This window comes from Diabrotica undecimpunctata, chromosome 3 (genome assembly GCF_040954645.1).
Source record: "Diabrotica undecimpunctata isolate CICGRU chromosome 3, icDiaUnde3, whole genome shotgun sequence".
Taxonomy (NCBI): Eukaryota; Metazoa; Arthropoda; class Insecta; order Coleoptera; family Chrysomelidae; genus Diabrotica; species Diabrotica undecimpunctata.
In genome coordinates this window covers 45,455,609-45,479,327 of record NC_092805.1, presented here as the reverse complement: position 1 = coordinate 45,479,327, position 23,719 = coordinate 45,455,609, and the positions used below count along the sequence as shown (strand labels likewise).

Here is a 23,719-nt window from a genome sequence, read left to right as displayed (position 1 = left end):
GGATCATCATTAAAATCTCAATTCAGTGAGTCTCACTTAAATATTTTATTATTACTCTTGTAAGACATTAGTCTTCATTAAGAATTTACTTTTTCAATGTAAAATGTCAACACATCAACAACTGAGAGATAAAAATCCAAATTATATACCGATTTAGTTTAATTATTGGCATATCTAGACAGGTTTTAGCTGTTCACGACACAAAATGTTAACAATACCCAATATATTGATACTTAGTTTAGAAATTTGATGTGTGTGTGTTTTGTTTGTCTATTTGATAATAGACCCTAGATGATATAGTTCGCTGAAACCAGGTTGTTAAGGAGCTTTTAAAAACATAAAAATGTACAGTCTTTTTATTAAAAATAAAGTTTATTTTAGACTATGCTAAACTTGTGTGAATTACGCTGTACATTTAAAGTTATATTTAAGAAGCGCACCCTCGAATTGTTTATGGGTTCCAGCGTTTATTAAAATTGTCTAAAATAAGGTATAAAAATTTGTATTCCATAAGTGGTTTCCACACTGTGTAAGAAAAGTATTAGTTGTGACCTGAGTGTTTCTGCAACTAGTTATTTCATATATATCCACGGATGATTCATCATGATCTTTGGCTCTACAACCATGTGTGGGTCTTGGCATGTTCAAGAATTAGTCTCCATTCCCCCCTATCTTTCGCCCTGGCTTTCCAATTTCTGACCCCTAGATTCCTAGACCCACGGATGATTGCCAATATAAAATATCTAAATCTAAGAATTTAAGAAAAACTAGCCCCTAAGGTAAATGTACGTTTCACCGAACCTGTAGGTAATACCGACCGCCGTGAATCTCGCGGCATTAATCACATATAACTTAAATACCCTTGATGCAAAGAAATCATTAGGCAATTTAGATAAAGTTAGCACTACTTGATCACGTGCACCTACAATTTGGCGCGAACCATGTATAGCATGGTAGTTATTCGAGTTCTCCCATTCTGAGAGTACGGTTCTCTTAAAAATCTTACGAAAAAGCTTAAATTAATGAATTTATTTCTTATTGTGTTCTAAGAAAATTAGATAAGTATTGTATTAGTAGTTGACTTTATTGCATTCTCCGAATTGTATTACATATCTTACCACAATAATAATTGTGTAGAATGGTTGTAATTTTAATAAAATTGAACTAAATATTCTGGTCGGCAATATCAATTAAAATTTGATCGGTAATAGGAGTCACAAAACTAGGGCATACCCGTACACGGACCATCATTAAAATTAAAATGTTATTTTAAAAAAAAAATTATTTCCAGATTGAGCATGGATAGAAAAAGAATAAAATATAGTGATCGATCACTCCAAGAAACCTTACAACACATTAATGCAGGAATGAGTATTAGAAAAGCTTCAACAAATTTGGAGTACCTAAAACTACCTTAATTGACAAAATTAATAACAAGAATGGAGATTCTAAAGCTGTTGCTCATACAGTCCTTAACAAAACTAAAGAAAAGAATATAGTAACATGGGTTATGTATTTAGGAAGTATTGGCTTTCCCGTTACTAGAAGGCAGTTGATAGAAAGCGCAACTAATCTCATTCAACAACTTCGTCGACCAAATCGTTTTAAAAACAGTATTCCATGACGTCACTGGTACGAAGGTTTTTTAACAAGATATCCTGAACTAACTAATCGTGTAACTCAAAACTTAACAAAAAGTCGTGCAAATGTAACAAAACAAGACATTCGAATGTAGTTTATGCATGTACAAAATTATATTAGTCAAAACCAACTAGATAAAGTTCTCCAAAATCCAGCCAGGATATTTAACTGTGATAAAACTGCTTTTTTTCTTGCACCAAAAGAAAAACAAGTCTTGGTTAGGAAGAGCTGTAAACAGGTATACACTCGGATACAAAATGATGAAAAAGAGTGCCTTACTGTTTTGGTTACCATATCTGCAGATGATAGAAGACAACCTCCTCTTATTTTGTGGCCGTACAAAAGAGAGAGGTTGGTGGTTGAAGGCAAGGTAGATGGTAAAAGAACTCGAGGAAGATCGCCACTCCGATGGTCAGACCAAATAAAATGCGCTACCGGTTACTCTCTGTCTAAGGCAGCACACCGCGCCCAGAAGAGAAAAGAATGGATAGCAACCATTTGTCAAATACCATAACGTCACCACATCCTTACGAAGGATAAAGGATAGAGAAGGACAAAAGAGTGCCCTCAAATATTATTTTAAAAATGAATAGAAAATAAGGTATGGATATGGGTATGGGTATGGATATAGATATATTTTTAAAATACAACACATTATGAGCTCCGTTTGACACAAACCTTATTTTAAAATTTTATTAAGATACACGTCTTCAGAGGTAAAATGTACATTTACCTTACTGCAAAAAAGATCTATTCAGCTCTCTTACAGCAGAACAAACACGAGTAATTCAACGATTCCATATTTTTAAATAATATACCGAGAAAACAGCTAAAACAAGAAAAAAACTCTTGTTAGAACTTTGCATCACATGTTTATTAAAATAATGATTGGAATAATAAACAATAATTTAAAAAAATTGACGTGAGAATTGTGAAACATTGTAAACAATATTTTTTACAAATAGCATATAAAGTAAGGTAAGGAATAAAATTAAGAAATACAATATTGTTTATGATTTTTTTTTTAAATCACGGCCAAACAGTATATCTACGTAAGCAATCGTCACTAACATAAAAATATCCAACAAAAACAAAAGGTCAAAGAAATGTATTATAATAACGAGTCATTAAAAATATATAAATGCATTTTAGTGCAACACAAACCTCGGTCAAAAAGAAAATTGATTTTTTTCTCTCTCTTCCGCTCTCTCTCTCTATCTCTCTTTGACTTTTCTTTTTCACCGAACGTTGTAACTAAGCAAATTGTCAAAAAAAAAATTGAACATATTTTTATGTTAATGTCCAAAATTATATATATATATAATTATATAATTATATTATCCAAACATATAATAAATTGACAAATAGCGAAAAAATTGGCACTACAATAATAAAGAAACATTTAACATATAAAGAAAAATATGAGAAAATTTTTAGAAGAACTAAAAACTACTGTGCTCAGACAGAAACTATAAGGAATTTATTAATAAAGAAGGTTAAATATTCGTGGCTAGTCAACACCGAATGGTGATAGTGGATACAAAGATAAAGGTGAGGTGGAAAGCAGAGCTAGTAGGATACCAGAAGGTAAAGGGGCTAAAAACAGGTATGACAGGTATAAAAGAGAAAAAGATAAGGATATATACAAAGTAGCAAAGAGGAAAGCAAAGAGTTGTAGCTACTGCTAAGAAAAGATCGTCTGCACAGTTTTATGAAGAGTTGGAAACACCTGAGGGGACAAAAAGTTTATACAGCGTTGCTAAAACAAGGTACAAGTCATCAAAGAACTTGATTCACGTGCGGCAGATTAAGAGTGCGGATGGAAAAGTGTAAAGAACCGATCTTGAAATTAAGCAAAGATGTTATTAGAACTGCGTCGGTGTACGGCGGTATAGTGTGCTCTGTAAAGAAGATTCAGGAAATAAAGATCGAGGTAGCTGGGATGAAAATATTTCGATGGATGTTGGGTAAAACTAGTAGGAACAGGATCAGAAATGACTTGATTAGGATAAGACTTCAGTCTTAAAAAAGATTCAAGATCAAAGACTGCAATGATTTGATCATGTCAGATGTAGAGATAAAGACTTGTGGGATAAAGAATAGAGTTGTTAGAAGTTAACGGAAGGAGAAGTAGACGAAAACCGAGGAGAAGATTGAATAAATGTGTAGCAGAGGACTTGAGAGAGGTAGGTGTAATGAGTGGCGACGAAGGATAAGGAACAGCGACCTCTAAAAAGGAAAAGCTAAGGAAGAAAAAGAAGAAAAGAATACAGGGTAGAAGGAGTCGCGGAAGAAGACGCATCTCTTGGTTAAATAATTTGAGAGCGTAGTTTAACTGCACTTCTGCTGAACTCTTTAGAGCAGCGGCGTCGAAAGTGCGAATTGCCATGATGGTTGCCAACCTTCTTAGAGGAGATGGCACGTGAAGAAGAAGAAGGAAGAAGAAAAATATTAGTGGTGGCCATAGCTTAGTAAAATCTTCATTTTAAAAAAATCGTTTAGCTTTTCAAATGTCATGATTTATCAGTACCTATAAAAAACATTTAACGCGATGTTATATCTTTCCTATACAGTTGTACGGCGTTAAGTCGTGGACTCTCAGAGACTTTATCTCACAGTCGAATCTTCAAAATTCCTTATACTGACCACGTTACTACTCAGGACGTTTTATGAAGAACACAAAAATAGAAACACAACAAAAACTGCCAGATCACCTAGATCATGAGGAACAGCGAAAGATATGCGAACTGCCCCTGTGCTTCTGAGTGCACGTACAGCTGTCATTCCCGGCTACGTAAGTAGTTATTAACACTAAAACCTAATCCAGAATTCAAGTTTATACCCAAAGCGTTGAATGAAAGAAAACATAAACAAAAGCATTATCCGTCTCTCTCCCTTTCTCTCTCTCTCTTGTCGTTTCCACATTACTGAGGATCGTGATTTCTTCCAATATTCCTAACAATTTTTCTCCGTTGGTCTCTATCTTCAGCTGCTCTGAGAGCTTCGCAGAATGAGTTTCCAGCTGAATTATTAATTTGGTCAAACCATCTAGTTATTGATCGTCTTCTTGATCTTATCCTTGAAACGTTTCCAGATACAATTAATCTCTCCAAACTATCTTCACCTCTGCGAACCACGTAACCAAAAATTTGCAGAATACGTTGCAGACATATTCTCGGCAGCCTTTTTTTAATCTCGAGTTGGTTTAGAATGGAAACGTTTGTCCTATGAGCTGTCCAAGATATGCGCAGCATTCTTCTCCAGCACTACATCTCAAAGGCATCAATTTTTTGGCGCTCGCGTCAAAACGGAACAACCCAAAGAGCAATGGAACGAATCATGCTTGGAATATCACTGAGAAACAAGATTAGAAACACCGAAATAAGACGTAGAACGAAGATTAGGGATATTGTGGAAGAAATTACAAAAATGAAATGGCGCTGGGCAGGTCACGTAGCCCGATATAATGACAACAGGTTGACATGGAGAAGACCTCAAAAAAGATGGGTAGTTGCATAAGAGCAGTGGCAGGCAAACAGTGGGTTAGATTGGCGCAAGATAGAGAAAGATGGAAGCAATTGGGAGAGACCTACATTCAGGAATGGGTGGAAAACGGTTGACAAAGAGAAACATTTTTAGTTGGTAAATGCGATATATAGTAAGTAACTAATTACTCTGGTACCTCACAGGGGGCGCTCTCGAAAGTTTTGGCGCGAATTAATGAACGAGGGTCAAATACCGTTTGCACCATACCTTGTAGTTGTACTACTATTTAAAGAAAGTTAATCATATAAACACTCTGGTAGTGTCTACAGAAAGAATTTTTCTAGATATGCGGTTTAAAAATATACTTCGTCTAGTTTCAATATGTATTTGCATAAAAAAAAACATTAAGTAGATGGCACTATGATTTCCGAAAGTATTATCATTAGTCAAAACTCCTCAGTTATATTTACAGGTTATTACTCTTTTATTGAGTTTTTAATAAAATCAATACGACATGGAAAATAAATTATTGTCTGTATATTTATATTTACGATATTATCAATGTCCTATTTACCTTTCGCTCATGTCCATAAATAAATAAATCACCACAATCTTTAGGTCACAATCAATTAAATCGTTAAAGCACTTTACATGTATAACTTGGTAATAATTTTCACACACACCTTACGTCAATTTCGTTACAATAAACAGAAACGATCGACGGCTTCCTAATGTGACGATCACCGGCATCCATACTGGCCGATTTTGTCTCGCTCGCATAATACGCTGAAAGAGTCTTAATAGACTTTTGAATAATTAATTACTTAAAATGCTCAATATTTAATTGGAACTAGAAACTTTTTGTTCCCTGCAATAACTTATTTTCTATTAATAAATAAGAAGGAATAATTGGCAGGAACTCTTTTTCTAATAATGACTCATCCTTTGAGAAAAACAATAAATTATTTTCATTTGGTAAGTAATACACTATTCAATTCTTGTAAGCGTAAGAGCCTTATTTAATCCATCTACTTTGATTCAGTTTTTTTGCCGGGATTTTCTAGTTCGCTTCAAAAATTTACTAGATTTAAATTTAGGTGGTAATTTGTGATTTGAAAAATTTTAACCTAATAAATTGCATTCTGTGAACCCAGGTCAATCTTTAATAGAAGTGAAACAAGCTTATTAACTTTATATCTTCTTACAGAAATTCTTCAATTAAATATACTTAAAAAGGTAACATGCAAACAGCCCCAAGTCACACAAAAATCAAAGTTGATTTATTTGTGCGAATGCATTGTTCTGTTGTAGCCAATGTCGTTTACTCTATCTGATTTATGCAAAAAGAATGTTTCCAATGGTAAAAGCATATTAAAAATCATCTTCACATGCAATAGAACTTATTTCCACTGTACTGGTCCATGCAAGCCAACTTATTTCCAACCAACCAATAGGAGCACTGCCACTCAGCTGACCAAGTGAGTTACAAATTTGAAGTTATGTAAGGGTTTTGTATTGGAAGTGTTTGTAATCGCTGATAAGATTGTCAAAGTATTTAGAAACAATTTTAAGTAATAATTACTTTATTATTTAAAGGATAGTGGATAATGCAGATGTAAGTGTAAGTGCTGGTGAATGAAATAAAGGGACTAGAAAGAAGTTACAGGAGGAAAAAGAAAAAGTAAACAAATTACCAGGTATACAGCTCATAACAGAGCTGTAGTTTTTGTACCATTTAAGCACAACAATAAACGTTTCACATGTGTAAAAATAAGGCCTATTTACATCAAAGCTTTCAAAGAAGAATTTAATAAAGTTCTAGACAAGAAAAGACAAGACAATATAATTGCCAGTCTAATTCATACAACACAAATCAAAAGACATAGGCCTAGTCCGTTAAACAAAAACAAAAAGGAAAAACCTGGACCATAACGAAAGTACTCAATACAATACTGCTTTCTAACTATCTCTGGTGCTAAAACCTCTGTAAGTTTAAAGGTTTTTTTGCACTGTTATTCATGTTGGAAAAATTACAATAAAAAACATAGCCAAAAAAAGTTCATTTGGATTTTACTATTGAAGAGAAAAGAGAAGGTGACACTATCAAAAGTAAGAACAATCTGAAGAAGGAAAGTGTTAGAGAGTACATCAAGAACCTCAGAGAAACTGAATCTCATTACAGCAGTAAGAAGCTCAAAAGATTATATCTGAGTAGTTAGTTAAATATTAGTAAACAAAGTAAAATATATAATGATCAGTGTAAAGAGAAGTTAAAAGTGTAACACATTATGTTTAGGAGGATTTTTGTATACGAGTTAACATAAGTTTGAAGTCACTTGCGTCTGAAACTTACAGTACGTGCTGCCTTCTCAAAGAACAAATTAAATGTGCACACTATGCTGAAAAGGTTCTGCAGCCAAGAGAAAAGCGGATTGTTCCTCATTTTGTTAGTCTTTTCTTTGATCTTCAACAAATTCAGCCACTACCAAAAAGATCAATTCAAGAAGCTTATTATGCAAGACAAATTGGATTTTATAACTTTTATATTACTGATCTAAAAACTCAAAACCCCATGTTCTACACATAGACAGAGGAGCAGGCAGAAAAAGGTAGTGTGGAAATATCATCGGCTCTCTTTAACTATTTGAAGGAAGCTCATTTTCAGGTCTGTACTAAGGTTGTTTAGCCATGGTTATGTTTCTCAAAATAAAAATAATATTGTCCTGAGAACACTAAAACATCAATCTAAAAGATTTTATTGTATTTCCCTGTAAAAAGACATAGTTTTTTACCCGCCGACCGTGTTTTTGGAAGAGCAGAAAAACAGTAGTAAAAAACAACCCACAATTTTAATTAAACAGGAATACTACGACATATACAGTGCTATAGGCAAGATAAGAGCACTAGGAGAAGATTGGCCACTACTTAATTGACAAAAGAAGAAATTGTACACCTCGGAAAAAAGGGAATAGGAGATTCTTAAGCCTCTGGTAAGAGGCTTAAAAACTACAGACATGAAGAAGTTTTTTTTGTATCTTTTAGAAAGAAAGGGAAAAAGAATCTTAGACAAGTGAGACCGGAAGGACTCCCACTTCAACATGTGCAAAAATGTTGACAAACTTTTAAAAAAAATCTTTGGAGATGACTGGTTCACTTCTGGTCGACCCACGTCTTGGTTGGTACAAGAGTTTAATTTTTGATGAACCCACTACAGTAGCTGCTGGTGAGGAGAAGAAAGTTATGTATGACTGCCTTGACGATAAGCGCTGTGACTTACATATTTAAAGAACTGTTTGTTTGTTGCAATATTAACTACCTATTATGACAATGTTTGTCACTTAGGTAAGGCCTATATTAATATTTCTTTATTTAGAAAACCATTATTCCTTTACTCTTTTACTGTATTTACATGCAAAACGACTTATTTCCACGGAGTTGGTGCAAAAGGTCTTATTGCCGAAACAAAATCAATTTGTTTAACTATTTTTTAGCTACCCTAACTGAAATGAGTGTTTTAATCTCATCTTTGGAACCAATACTGTTGCATAATATTGATTAAAGCTCATTGTCCTTTTTCTTAGCAAAGCTACAAGTTTTTTACCCTCCCTGAAAAATTATTTGTTTGTGACTTACGCTTGTTTGCATTTTACCTCCCCACTTGCCTTGCATGCGGAAGATAATATGCTAATATTAACATACCTCTAAAACGTACTTTCAAGCTAATACGAGCTTAGCATCTAAAACTTGGAGACCTGACTGGACATTTAGCAATCCTAAGGGTTGGAAAAATGCAACGCATGAGGGCGTTCACAGAGTCAAAGTCTTGCTAAATAGCAACCTTAACACGTTGAAGATATTGACGCCTTTAGCAGTTTTAATTTTCATGCATTAAATGCACCTGGATAATTATCTCATGTACTACTTGAGCAGTTCATGCACTTAGGAGCATGTATGCTTTAGTGACATTCCCTATATCTAGAAGGAAGTAGACTACATATTTCAAAACCTTTACTTATTTTTTGTAATAAATTAGTAGACTAAAATATAAGGAATATGCAGTGTTATAAAAATACAAAAACAGGATTAGCAGAGTGGCACAATCTGCTCAAGATAACAATGGTGCTTCTAGTCGAAATCTAAGCCTCCGCTTTAGAGGTTTTAAAAGCTTTGAAACTAAGACATTTTATGACAAACTGTGTCATTGTAATGGATAACGAGAAAATGTACAAATAAATTTAATTTTAAAGCAAAAGCGAAATTTGTTGATCAGCTTTTAATATGGTGCGAAATTTCTGGGGGTGGAAATTTCGAGTTCTAAGAGTAAATTTGAATTATTTATACCTTGTAGCATAATAAACCTCACATATTGGTTATTTTTCTTCAAATAATTATTTTATTCCAATTTCTTTTGATTTTATTCATGTGTTTACTTTCACTTTTTTTTAGAATTTTTCCTAAAAATAGTTGACTCTCAACTTTTCTATTAACTAAATACTCTGCCTAATCATTATTCTTGAATTTAAATTTTCAATATTGTTTGAGTTAATGTTTTAATGTTTTTCTGTATTTAACGTTTTTCTGTATTTAAACAGAAATTTCAGTTCAGAAATAGATTTCATTTATATATCTTCTTCTTTGAGTAGGTTTTAAGTGGTGTATACAAACTTAAATGTGGCGACTGCCCAAAAACTTACATTTATAATATATAAAAAATGTATGTTTTAAATGCGAAATATAACTAATATGATATCCTCAAGAGATTGAAAAGAAATAATTAAAAATTAATTAAGTAAATCGTTACTTTAAAAATTATTCCAAAATGTATGAATTACTAAGATAATGAAATTAATGAATTTAAAAATTGTTGCACCTTGAGGATATATAATAAAATTGAAAGGTTGCCATATTTTTTTAAAACTGAACGCTATTAGCATTTAAATCCAGGTAAGCAAAACAGATAAATATATACATATAAATTAATCAGAACTAATTTGACCGTGCTTATAATATGAATAGTCCTTTGTCACAAAGAAAAATAAAGTATGGAAATGGTATAAATCACTTACAACATCATTGCTTGTAAAATTTTCGGCTTTTGGGTTGAATAAAAGAAAACAACAAAATGTACTTACAGGTTCATATTGGCACGTGCCTGAGAGGTATGTTATCAGGTAAGGATGCAGTAGTTATTGTGGACAGGCGACAATAAACAATTCGGCGGTTGTGTCAATAGAAATACGCACAGAATCATAGGTAATACAGCGGCATCATGATATATAGCAAACTCAACAGCCAGATATATGCAGCAGTAGGATTTATGATGTAAGATGCAATAGGCAATAAGCAACTTACAGTATGCCAGATACAAGATGCAAGATCCGAGATAAAAAGTATGATGTATGAAGGCGAACAGAAGTAACATCAAGTCTATAATTCATAAAAAAATCGAAATAGCGGGACAGTTACAAGACAGAATCTGGTACACAAATAAAGTAATAGTTTTCGAAATACGTATGAGAACTTACATTTTCTCTAAAGAGGAGATTTTTTTTGGCTCATGCGAGATTAGCCCTAATGATACTTTAGAATTGAGGAGCAACTCGGGTGAAAGGGACGTACTTGATTTTCGGAGGTTTTCTAGAAAGCAAGGGAATTATACCTGTTCTTAGCAGTGAAGGGTTACTGAATAGAGAAAACACACAAACTTTTGACTTGTTTCTGAAAAGGGAAAAAATCATAAGAGAACCATGACTTGCCCTCGATATGCCAACTAGAAAGCGTAGCATAATTCTTCTAAAGATTTGTAAGCCATGGGAATAGCTAAAAGAATTTTGTAAGGGCAAAAATTTGAAAAAATTTGCGGGATTATTGAGCATTTTTCAATTGGAACCAAAAAATAGAGGAAGGCCCAGAAAGAGATGGTGGGACCAGATAAAATGGGACGTAAGCAAAATTAACGTAACAGACTAGAATACAAAATGCAGAAATTGAGGACGTGTACGAACTCATCACTATATAGCCCCCCATAAAATTATTAGACCCTCGGAGATATAGTAAACTGATCACCGGAATCCTTTGGAGATTGGTAAACTCATCACCGCAGATAGGTAAACTCATCACTGGGATTTTTGCCTGGTTTCTAATGCGAAAGATTGCCTCTTACCTGTTATACTTCTCGTTTATGTGATAATTTAATAAATTCAGAAATTATTTGAAGCAAGTTGCTTTAAAATTTAACTGAGATATTAATATGTCTCACGGTGTGGCCTATTAGACGTATCTGCCAATCTAAATGGTTTTGAGATCTAAAAATTTAGTTACATAGGATTTCGATAGTGAACTTTAAAATGAAAATATTTGTCAACATGTGCTATTTTTGTTTATATCGGAAGTAGACCCAACTTTGTTATTTGATTTTCATTGCATTTTTATATTTCTCATTCAATTCTCGCTATAATTTGTTAAGCATACATTCGGTCTAAGTCTTACTGTTTTGGCGTTATTTAACTATCTTGAAAATAATAGACGATTTTGGACAGGAAGTAAATATAAAATGTCTAAAAAATAGGAAAAGCTGAAAACTTGAGTGTGCTATTAGTGCATTGAAGTCGAAGGAAACTTATTTTTTTACACGTGCAAAGCTTTACATTTTATTTCATCATTGGCGGAAATTTTTAAATTTGAAGTAATCAGCAATGCATTTATTGTGACAGAATGCATCAAAATGCTAAGTACAGTTTCCTGTACTTTATCTTTCAATGACTTGTACAAAGATCCCACAATTAGAGTGCTTTTAAAAGCAATTTTTTTACATTTTTTGGTTAGTTATTTTATAAACATCATGATGACTAACCTCAATTATTAGTGTAAGATACAAAATAATTTTTATTCTGTAATTTGTACTAATATTGTTTATTGTAGCACCCTGATGATGCAAATAAAGATTTGCGAAAGCTTGGTAGACTAAAAAGACTACTTCTTTGTCCTATCTTCAGCTGCACACCCAAATAGTTGTGTTTTGTAGTCTAACTGATCAGCGTTGACTACAAGCGTTTATCGCTTTTTCAGGATATATATATATATATATATATATATATATATATATATATATATATATATATATATATAACAATGTGACTTTAACAATTTAATTAGAAATCTCAAAATGTATTATCAGAAAAGGTAATCTACAGCAACAAAGTAATATTATGCCTAGTTAACTTAAAGAACTTAATTACGCTGATTTTTTCTGTTTGATCAGGATGATTCGCGAAAACCAGTGCGAAACAACTAAACAAAAACGGTATAAAATTTCTACTCACCAGTTGTATGACATTTAGCCATACACCCTTTCGTCGCACAAGTCCACAAAAGGCAATTCGATTTTTTAGAGTCTTTCGCAATTGAAATTTGAAATTATTGATAACCATTATTTTTTGTCCGCGTTGGCTCAGGACGTAATCAATTAGCAGTTCACTATCCATGTTGAAGAAACAAGGGCAAATGAAGAGAAATTTTTCTTTTCGCATGATTTTAGGTAGCTATCAATAGAATTTTGTGGAATTCCCAAATAAAAACCAATAAATTGCAGTTGCATTTAAGACCATCTGGATTTGGATTATTCTGTGAAATTACCAAAAACTAGCCGTTTGCTGGGATTTTCTGGTCTATACCTGATCCGGGGTGCAGGTAGGCCAGTGATCAGTTTACCAATCTCTTAGGGTCTATTTTGAAAACCCTACTTTTATGGCGGTGATGAGTTTGTACTATGTACGAGGGTATTTATGGTAATTGGTGATGAGTTTACGTGTACCCGAAATTGAAAAGGGTGGAAGCAAATAACCAACGTTGGAACCACACATATTTATTTATAAGAAATAAAGTAAAAAGGAGTAATCCGCCTTAAAACAGGATTGATATATGCCTCAGATTTTTCCATATTTCGATAGGATTGAACGGTTAAGATGATGATGATGATGATGATATTTTTAATTTTACCGGAATTTCCAATATTATTTCTAAGTAAATACTTACATTATTTTAAAGGAAAAGGCGTAATAAATAAATAACTGTTTCTTTTTTCTTCCCTTTCGGTTTAAAATTCCCAACCATTAAGCAGGTAAAGAGATTTGAAAGCTTGTTCATCCATTTTTATTGCTACCCATTTATTTATAAACTGGAACTACAGAAACTAAAAATATGCACTAAAGCTTAATTTTATGCAAAATATGTAATTTGCATAAAATTAAATAAAATCCCAACTTTGGTTCTGACATTTTTGATTGATCTATTGCTTTGTTCTTTGATTTTATATATTTTAACTACCTGTTCGTTTGAAAACTTTAAATAAACAAAGCACTTTTTCATCGTTATCATAAAGTGTGCAATAGCCTGAATTTAATTGTATAAATCTTTATACTGTAGTGTAGTTTCTTAACCTTGGACCCGATTTGTCATCAACTGATTGCTATAAAAGGAAAGCACTTAAATGGTTGTTTTTGTAAATAGCGTAATACTTATTAGGCATCATTAAAACATATACCCATCAGGTAGATGTTCCCGGTGGTCTAGCAATTGATTTTTGGAAGATAAATCGAAAAATTATGTAAAATACTACAAGTCAACCAAAACGGTACCACCATTATCCTATAAGCTAAAATAAAAGAATCATCAAGCATATATTCGTGTAAAAAACTATCAAAAAAGGTATAAATTCGAGAAGTGTTTTGACATAAATTTTGATATTGAATAGAATCCAAAAACTATGAAGATAAAAATGAAATAAACGTTACGTCGACGTCAGTGGCAGATATTCCAGCATACAAAGCAAGTCAATCTTATAGCATAGAACTTTAGCCAACAATTTGACACCTCCTTTTGTCAACGCTTGATTTTCTTCATGAAAGTGACAAAAACTTTTACACTGTTGTCTGTGTAGTCACCGTAGCACCAATGTATACTCTAGGGAAATAAGCAAAATTAACTTCCCATTATCAAGAGTGATATTGTTCCGTTCAAGTTCGGGGTGTCAATTTGTCTACTCCCCTCACTGGTGACGTGGTGACTGGTGACTGTCAAATGGCACTGAGGTCTCAATCTGCCTACTCCTCAGTGTCGAGTGACATGACAAGGATTTTTGATAAAGTATGAGGCGTTTTCGGGTAATGATTGTAAGGATAAGACGAAATGTTTTGCCAATTCCTGAGTGGAGCAGTTGTATGCATTGACGATCTTATATACTAAAACGCTAAGCCCTTTTCTTGTCCACCACTTTACTCAAAAATCATATTAGATAATTAAAATATTTTTTTGGAATATTATTAGTATTACGTATGAGATTGTCAAGATATACTTTTGGTACAAAAATTCACTTCCGGTTTTGAGATGACTGGAAGTTAAAATTTACTTTAAGTTTTAGACCCCACAATGTATATATGGATCGAAAGGTCTCGTCGAGACGAATCCAAATATGTACTTCCGGTTGCGATCCGACACCGGAAGTGACCCGAAACGCGCATAAAACGTCAAGATAGAGCAAATCTGACACCGGATTCGTGATCAGCATGCAAAATTAACTGCTAAATGATAACATAGTAACAAAAAACATTGTTTTCGACGAAATATTTCGTGATATTTTATACACTTTTTACTTGCATTATTATTGATGAATGTTATGTATATTCTTGCTTATATTGTTTGCATTGATCTCATAATTTTTCTCGCAAAATAAAAATTTCATTTAAAAAACTCGATGTCGAGTTGGTCCGCTAGTAGATATTATTGGGCTTATGGATTTTTGAAAGGTCGTATATTCTTGAGATTCGGGATGATTTTTCTCTGGGTATAATAGATTTTTTTATGTCTGAAGGTAGAGTAGACTTATTTATGATGGATTTGGTCGTTTTTTTCCAGATAGGTGGTAGGATCGTTTGGGAGACGTTTGTATTCTGTGAAATTGAGAAGTTTGATCATTTTGTCGAAATAATTAGAAGAGTTGAGAATGCCGGTGGCATTGTCTTTGTGGTCAGGATGGATGACATTGACAGGGTTGTTATAAAGTTGTTTGAGGGCGCGTCTTTCTGAAAGACCGATATTTGACGGTTGGGGGCGACATCTTGTATGGCAACTTAGCTTGGTCGGAAGTCTTGGCTTGGTCGGAAGAAAGATGAGAAATAGCTTCTTCAGTTTGACACATAATTTTATCAGATGGAATGGAAAGAGGAGTGACAGAAAAATTAAAGCCTTTTGACAGGGCTTTGGTAGCTGAATCGGATGATGTAAATATCTGAAAAATTGCGAACAACAGCAGAAGATTGTTAATTCGAAATGGGCTCTGGATTTTGCTGACAGATAAGTTGGTCCAGTTTGTGTTTTTGGGTTTGGATTTTGTTGTCAGAAATGTGTTGGGTTTTTTGGTGAAAAAGATGATCTAAAGTATCTCATAATAATGAATGGATATTGAAAGAGTGGATGTGATTGTATTTTTTAAAAAGTTGGGAATTTGTGGTCTCTAAGTTGCGTCGGGTGGAATGAATTGAATTTCGAAAAAGCGAAAAAGAATTTTGGAAATGGATGAAAATTTATCGTGGTGTTTAATTTGAAGAGATTTTGAAATAACTTAATGGTCATGACACTATTTAAGAAAAGCAAGGTCACAGAGAAGACGGTTTTTGCGTGTAACAAGGTTAGAAATAGATTTAGTAGGAATAATTCGCCCGTAGAGGCGAATGAAACGTTCAGATAAATTTACGCGATCAGATAAATGAAAAGTTCTCGGAAAGAACTGCGTTGAGAATTTAAAACTCGACGTTTCGGCTTCCATTTTGAAGCCATTATCAAGAGGGATATAGTTCCGTGTCACTCGACACTGAGGAGTAGGCAGATTGAGACCTTAGTGCCGTTGGACTGTTCTTTTATTTCCACAGAACAAGATACTGTTGTTCTGTTGTCAGTCATAACTCTTGAGTTTTGGAGGTCGCTAAACACAAATACGATAACGACATTGGTCCTTAAGCAATGATCTCCAAGGTATCTGGCGCCCAGCGTGGATTACCCAGTTTACCAATACATAATGATTTTTTATTTTGCTAGGCTTTGGCTGAAATACTATTTATTTCAACATGACTTATCAGTAGAATATTTGTTAAGTTTCCAGATTGTAGTACCACCTCAATACCTGAGCGACATGTATCACTCCAAAACCTTAATAAATCATTGATTTTATCAAGACTCAAACTTTACATTTAAGCATAGAATAGATGCTTTAGTCCAAATACAATTTTACTTTTTTAATTTTTTGGGAATTACCATTATATTGTTTATCAACAACTGATTTATTGATAATGCCTTTGTTCTTGCTATTACTGAAATATATCAGTACTATAGTTAACCGGCAGTTAATAAGTTTTTAAAGAGTTCTGAAAAATATGGAAGGCGAAAATAGTCAAAGGAAACGTCGTCGGTCAATTTTTTTTTTAATGGAAAAACTATTGTATGATTGCGGACTTTGTGAAAGGAATGAAAATATGTTGGTTAATGACGCCGTAACTATATGTAGCGATTGGACTAAAGTGTTAACAAAAAGGGTTCACATAATTCTAATAATTTAAACAACGTGAAAGTTAGTCGGATACGTCTGTTAAAAAAATTGATACCATAGTAAAAAAACGTATTCAGCTTGAAGAATATAATGAGTATGCTATGAGAAAATTCCATGCTTTCATTTTTCGAATTAAAGTTCCTTCCTTAAAAAATTTTGCAGCCGAAATAAATTAAGACGAGTTGATACCCAAAATATCACGACGTGTAGTATAACGAACATTAAAGCAAATGAACATTCAATATATGAGATGTAGGAACAGTATTTTTATAGAAAGAGATGATATTAATATTTTGTGACGGAGACATTACCTAAAAAAAATTATCGTCGTGAAGAAAAGAAGGTAAAACCTTCTATTTAGACAAAACTTGGCTGAATCAAAACCACACTGTCTCAAAGGTGTGGCAAGATTTTGAAGTTAGAAACCGTCGACAAGACTTTATTGAAAGGTTATCATTGGGTCTAAAAACACCAGCAAAAAAAAATAACAACTTCCTAAGGGAAAGCTGACCTCATGAATTGGTTCGATCAAAGAAATATCGATGATCATTCGATGATAATATGTCAAAAGTAGAATTATTAAATCTTACAAGAAGACATATCCCCAAATACAAAAAATATGTTATCGACGAACTTGCTCGTGAAAAGTTAAAGCATATTTTGTTCTGCGTCTCCCTTCTTATCATTGTGAGCTAAATCCTATTTAACTTATATGGGCTCAAATAAAAAATTTAATAGCGAGGCAAAACTTAACTTTTAAAATGGATGATGCGAAAGGCCTGTCAGGTACTGCTACAAAAAACTTAACGCCAGACCCATGGAAAAATTGCAATTACATATACTAGAAAGGTGAAGGTAAGTCTAATAAGCAGAATGTGGGATCTACACACTAAAGTGGATATTTCCGTTGGACCTTTATTATCAATGTGACTAATAATGATTGCATTAGTTCTTCATGTGTCCGACGAGTTCTCGTCAGAAAAAAGTTAATATTTTGAGCTTTTGTGGATGTCGAACTACTTTGTCAATATTACCTCATATAATAGGTAAGTTATTTTATTTACATACATGTCAAATTAAAACACGTAGGTACATGTTTTATAATTCCTACATAAGTTACTAATTTTTAAAAGCTAAATAAGCATCTCGTAGTTATGTTTCAAATACATAAAAAAATATAAGTTATATACTGTGTGAATAGTGTGTATCCAGATTGAGTGATATATCTTTGATTATCTAGTGTTCTTTTCTACTGGTGAGCATTGCCATGTTTTATGAAATACTTTAACAAGTCCTTTATTCTATGACTATTTTACTGTATGTAAATTATTATTATAGAAGTTTATTTTCTATAATCACAGCCTAACCTCAGTGTTTTCGTTAACATCTAATTATCATTTCTCAAAATGTAGTGTCTATAATTTTGATACTCTACTATAGTTGGCGACATTAGTACATACTTGGAAATTTTTATTTGACATTATATGAATCTGAGAAAAAAATTAATAGGAATAAAAAAAACATTAAGAAAAGGATGACCCTTCTTTCTGCAAATGGGATTTTGTTCATTGTTCGTCTTTAAAACATTTTCCATGTTTATTTAAGTGATGCTAAATTATATAAAAAGTCTATAACAAAAGACTGATTAATATTTTTAAAGTATTCCCTAATTAGTTCATACAATGGGGGTGGAAGCAATGTTCTTTGTATTCTAATGAGTTTTTTAAGATTTGTTTCCTGTTAGATTATAAACTGCCTTGGATATATTTATGGCTTTTTAGTAACAATATGAATATATCGCTTGAACTGTTAGACATTAAATTGAACATTGAAATGATAAACAAAAGTTAGTGGGAAATAAGTGGTAATAAGAAAAAATAAATAACGGTGCCGTTCTTTTCAGATCACTTTCGTTCGTTTGCAAAAGTAAAACGTATAAAATTCGCTTTAAACTAGAAAAAAAAATGCTACGGTGATGCATATATTGCTTATCGCAAATATCAAAACAAAACTGAAATATGGCTTATATCTAACAGAACTTAACATGGTTAAGTTTTTTTTAGCATTTTACATCTTGCGGTAGGGACCAGTAAGTGAACTTATTGCAGACTTAACTCACCAGTCAGTTCCAACTCAAAGTCACAGATCTAAATTAGATTTTATACTACACTTGGAAAATTTCTGGCCAGAATGTAGCTCGTACATCGATGCTATTCAGAATAAAGTAAACGTAAGAAGTGCATCTACTTAGCCAAATTAATTATTTTTAAAATATTTTATTAAAAAAACTAACGATTTATTCTTCTTACTTTTTTACATTACTAAAGCCGACTCCGGACCGAAGTACTTTATAAATCATCATTTTCTGTGTTTTCTCAACCGAAGTGATTTGTAGCTGACCGTCGTCTTCATAGAAGTATTATGTTACCCCAGTCTATTTATGGTCATATACAGTAAGTTTGCTCAAAATTCTTACACTAGCCTTGTATATTGATTAATCTGCTTAAGTTCAAAAGTCTATCAAGTTAGTTAGGTCAAGATACTTATCCTATATTGACCAATTCAAGATTGTATAAGTCTATCCCTGAAGAATAGAGGTAAATTCTACTGATGGAGTGGAAATTTTTACATTTCCACAACAACTTTATATTCCTACATCTGACCTTCCTGCAGGTTTATAAATGTCTTGGTGTCAGGTCTAACTCTGTAGCCCGGATGATATGTTTCCTCTGCCGCATCCCATTCGTAGGTAGATGTCATTTGGGGAGCTACTTACTAAGTTCCTGTTTTTCGAAAAGGAACAAGTCTTTGCACCTTGCTTACGTTAAGATTTGTATTTTTTTGCTACACTTTGGATACCGTACCACTGATGCCTATATAATTCTTTGTTTAACTGCCACGTTTTAAATTCTAAAGTAACTTGTCTAGTTTTGTACCCCATATTTTTCATAAGTGGGTCTAGCTACTATTAAGGATGTCACGGCTTTGTCGATCAATCATTTTATCTGCTGATTTCAAGCCACGACTGATTTTCCTCGCCTAACTAAAATTTATTCCCCTTCAATTTATCTTTGTGGTAAATGTCATTATTTGGGACTTCTGGAGGCTTATGCCACACCCTACAAACAATCCATTCTGCAACTACAGTCAAAGCCAGTTGCATTCTTTTTTGACGGTGCCATTAAATTTTCCTTACAATAAGACAAATGCTTGAAAAGTATTGGGGATATAATCACGACGTAAATCAGATTTTTGTAGACTTCAAACAGGCTTATGATTCAATTAATCGTGCAACATTACGGAAGGCAATGATCAAGCTCGGTGTACCCAAGAAACTAGCTGCGGTAACACAAATGTGTGTAAGTAACACTTTTGCACAAGTTAGAATAGGGGGAAAAATATCAAATGCTTTCTGCGTAAATTCTGGACTGAGACAGGGAGATCCTTTGTCCCCATTGTTGTTTAACCTGGCCTTAGAATATGTCATGCGAAAAATATATCCAAAAATCAAACCAGACATAACTGCTCGGCGAGCAAAAATCATACTCGCCTTTGCCGATGACGTAGACGCAGTAGCACAATCAACATTAGAAATTGAGGATATTTTCTCGAGCTTTGAAGAAGCTGCATTAAACATCGGTCTAAAAATAAATGAAGACAAAACAAAATACATGGTCGTCTCAAAACAAGAACGACAGCGAATAAGGCAAAACATTACTATAAATGATCACAACTTTGAAGTGGTTAAAGAATTTAAATATCTAGGAGCAACAATCACAAATGACATCAAATTAGAGCGAGAAGTTAAAACGAGAATAATGGCAGGAAACAGATCTTTCTTTGTAATGCAACATGTAATGAAGTCAAAACTTCTTTTACGATATACAAAAATCCGGATATATAAGACCATAATACGACCAGCAGTCGCGTATGGAAGAGAAACATGGACGCTAACAAAAAGAGAAATAAATAAATTGCTGTTGTGGGAACGTAAAATTCTTCGGATGATATATGGCCCTTGCATAGACAGAGTGACAAACGAATGGAGGGGCAGATACAATAACGAGCTAGAGTCTCTATTCGGAAAAGAAAATCTAGTCAGATATATAAAGGCCAATAGACTCAGATGGGCAGGGCATGTAATACGCAGTAACGACAATCGCCTTATAAACAATGTGTTCTGGGAAAGGCCAGAGGAAAGAAAGTCTGTAGGGCGGCCTAGAAAAAGGTGGAAAGATGCAGTCAAAGGAGATCTAGAGAAAATGGGAGTGCGACAATGGGAATTACTGGCACAGGACCGAAAAACATAGAAGGCAATAGTAAACGCGGCAAAGACTCACGAAGAGTTGTAGCGCCATTGATGATGATGATTAAATTTTCCGTGGACTAAGACGATCACGTCGCGCGTCGTTTGTATAGCCTATAATATGATATCTGGCTTTGTTTAAGTCTAACTATCAACTCATCATGACCTGATCCCTTAAAATAGGAGATATATCACACGGTTTATCAGCGTGCAGTCAATATTTTTTATTAGTTTCTCGGTTAGTTTTTAATTACACAAAATTTTTGTGTATGGAAAAATACCTAAAATCTCTAGGCATCTTATTCATTATATTTTTGTTTTTTTTTTGGTTTATTTTTATGAGTTTCTACCTTTTTTATGTTTGCTATCCAAACTGAACAGTATAACAGTGAAAAACTGACTCGGATGGCACAAGAGTGAAAGGATATTAAGAAGGCAAACTGAACATCTGAAAGAAAGAAGATTGTCATATTTTAAATCAAAAATTATTTTAAATATCAAATAGATATTATAGATATAGATATAGAGTAAAGTGCATCAACTGCTTTTTTAATTTATGCAGGGGCCAGTTTGAAATAAACAACATTAAAACGTCATTTACTCACAATTGCCACATCTTAAGTAGTGTAATATATGAAATACTTTTTTCGGAATCCAACCTTGGATTGCATCTACTTACCGGTGAGAAAGTTGGTAATGTGGTGATCAGTGTCGCTGCAATTGGTGCTAATCAAAAAAACACGTTGCAATGCAACACGCCATTTTATGTGTTTATAATATGTTGAGTAAATAATAAAAATAGCAAAAAGGATCAATGATGATTATAAAAAGGAAGAAAAATTAGTTACACGTTGTATTGTTAGAATACTATATTTGGTTATTTTGGACTTATTGGTTATTAATTTTTATAAATGGACAAAATATATAAGTCAGATTTGCCGCTAAATTGTTGTAACAATTCGTTTTTATTTAACATTTTCTTATTGATTTAAGTAAAAAGTAATTTAAAAAATTAAATTATATAGTATATTAAAGTCATGAATGAACTTAATATTTCCTATTAAATTGGTAAGATTTAGAAACAACTATAAATAAAGTTATTTGCAGAGTGCAAATACAAGGAAACCTGACACCTTTGAAACATATGTGGTGTTACGGCAAAGTAAGACGCTGGCGAGTCTCCTTTACACTAAAGACATGCCCAGTTACACAAAAAGAAAACAATATTATTTAATACGTTAACGCTGATTATGACTTACGCTGACGATTTGTATTTGAGCGCACGCATCAAACGAAGGCTTAAAGAAGTGGTTTCCGTCGTCTCACTGGTTGTACAAAATTTGGATGTCAAAATAAAAGAGAAAAACTAAAAAGTCAAACTAACAATATGTAGAACATTGTACCAGTGCTCACGTATGGGTCAGAAATATGGAGAATCTTTACAACAGGTACTATCTGTGAGAATTGTATTCAAAGAAGGCGATAAAATTGCGAGCTATACGAAAAGTATAAAAAAATGCTAAATACTAGGAATATAATATCTATCATTTAAAAGAGGTAGCCTTGGATGGGCTATACATGCGTCAAGAGCAAATTAAATCTACCGATTCAGCGCTACCAGTACGAAATAGAAGTTGGTGTAAACCAAGACTGAGATGGAGGGATGGTATAGACCAAATGCGAGGTAGATGGGCGCAGATGATGAGAAACGACTCGCTAAATAGACAGAGAGAGAGGTAGAGACTCAACAATCACTGATTATATTAAACCTTGATTGAAAAACGATTTATATAGACGATGGACCATAGGTTACATCAAGATTACTACACATTTTCCTTTAGGAATTTTAATGTAGAAACAATGGTGATTAATTTTATGAATTAATTGTAATAACTCAAAACTCAGTCCACAAAAAAATAAAACATAAAAGAAAAAACCAAAAAATGAGAATAAATAATAATAGATATCGCGGAAACTGCTGGATCAAACCGAAAGATGTTTGATTATCACGCGCTTCAAGTCTTGCACTCGGGAAAAAAAAGCTTTATACAAAAATATTCGAATGCTTAAAATGGACTACCTGAATAATATAAGTATCGGTAAATTGGGTAGAACCAGGTTATCAAACTTTAGCTCTGGTCCTTTCTTTTATACCGTAGTCTGAACACACAGCAAACTATCGTGCTATACTCGTAAGCCACTCGTAACCGAAAAACGAAACATTTCCCTTACCCCTACCCCCTTTGGGTGGGGCAGGGAACAACAACTTTGAAATCATAAATGGGAACCCCATTTTTTTACAGATTTGGATTTCTGATGAAAAAATAAGTAACTTTTATTCGAAAAATTTTTGACGGATTGTTGATTGATAGCGCTATACTCGGAGAAAACGATTTATTCTAATACACTATAAAAATTATGGAAAGAGTCTAACATCTCGAGAAATACACTGTTAAATGCAAAATCAATGACCCTCAGCCCTACCCCTGGTGATGGGTGTGGAGCGGAGAGCAACTTTGAAATCTTAAATGGAAAATTCCATTTTTTTTATTGCAGATTCGGATTATACATGAAAAATTATACAGTTTCAATCTGATTTTTTTTTTTCATTCGCGGTAGATGACGCTCTAATCGCATAAAAATAAATACAGATCAGAAGTCAACAAATTTTTTGGTACTGAATGTAG

The 23,719-nt window shown here is 33.2% G+C and overlaps 1 protein-coding gene across 11 annotated transcripts in view; it reads right to left on the bottom strand.

Annotated features, from left to right (window-relative positions):
• Positions 1-23,719, bottom strand: part of snu (ABC-type transporter snustorr) — a 415,588-nt gene that overhangs the window by 85,038 nt on the left and 306,831 nt on the right. The window contains exon 1 of one of the 11 annotated variants that reach the window (XM_072525837.1): positions 5,702-5,727. The exons of the other annotated variants lie outside the window; for them this stretch is intronic. Coding sequence (XP_072381938.1) covers positions 5,702-5,718 — 17 coding nt within the window. The 5' untranslated portion in view covers positions 5,719-5,727. Of the gene's footprint in view, positions 1-5,701; positions 5,728-23,719 lie in introns of those variants that run through there. 11 annotated transcript variants of the gene reach the window in all.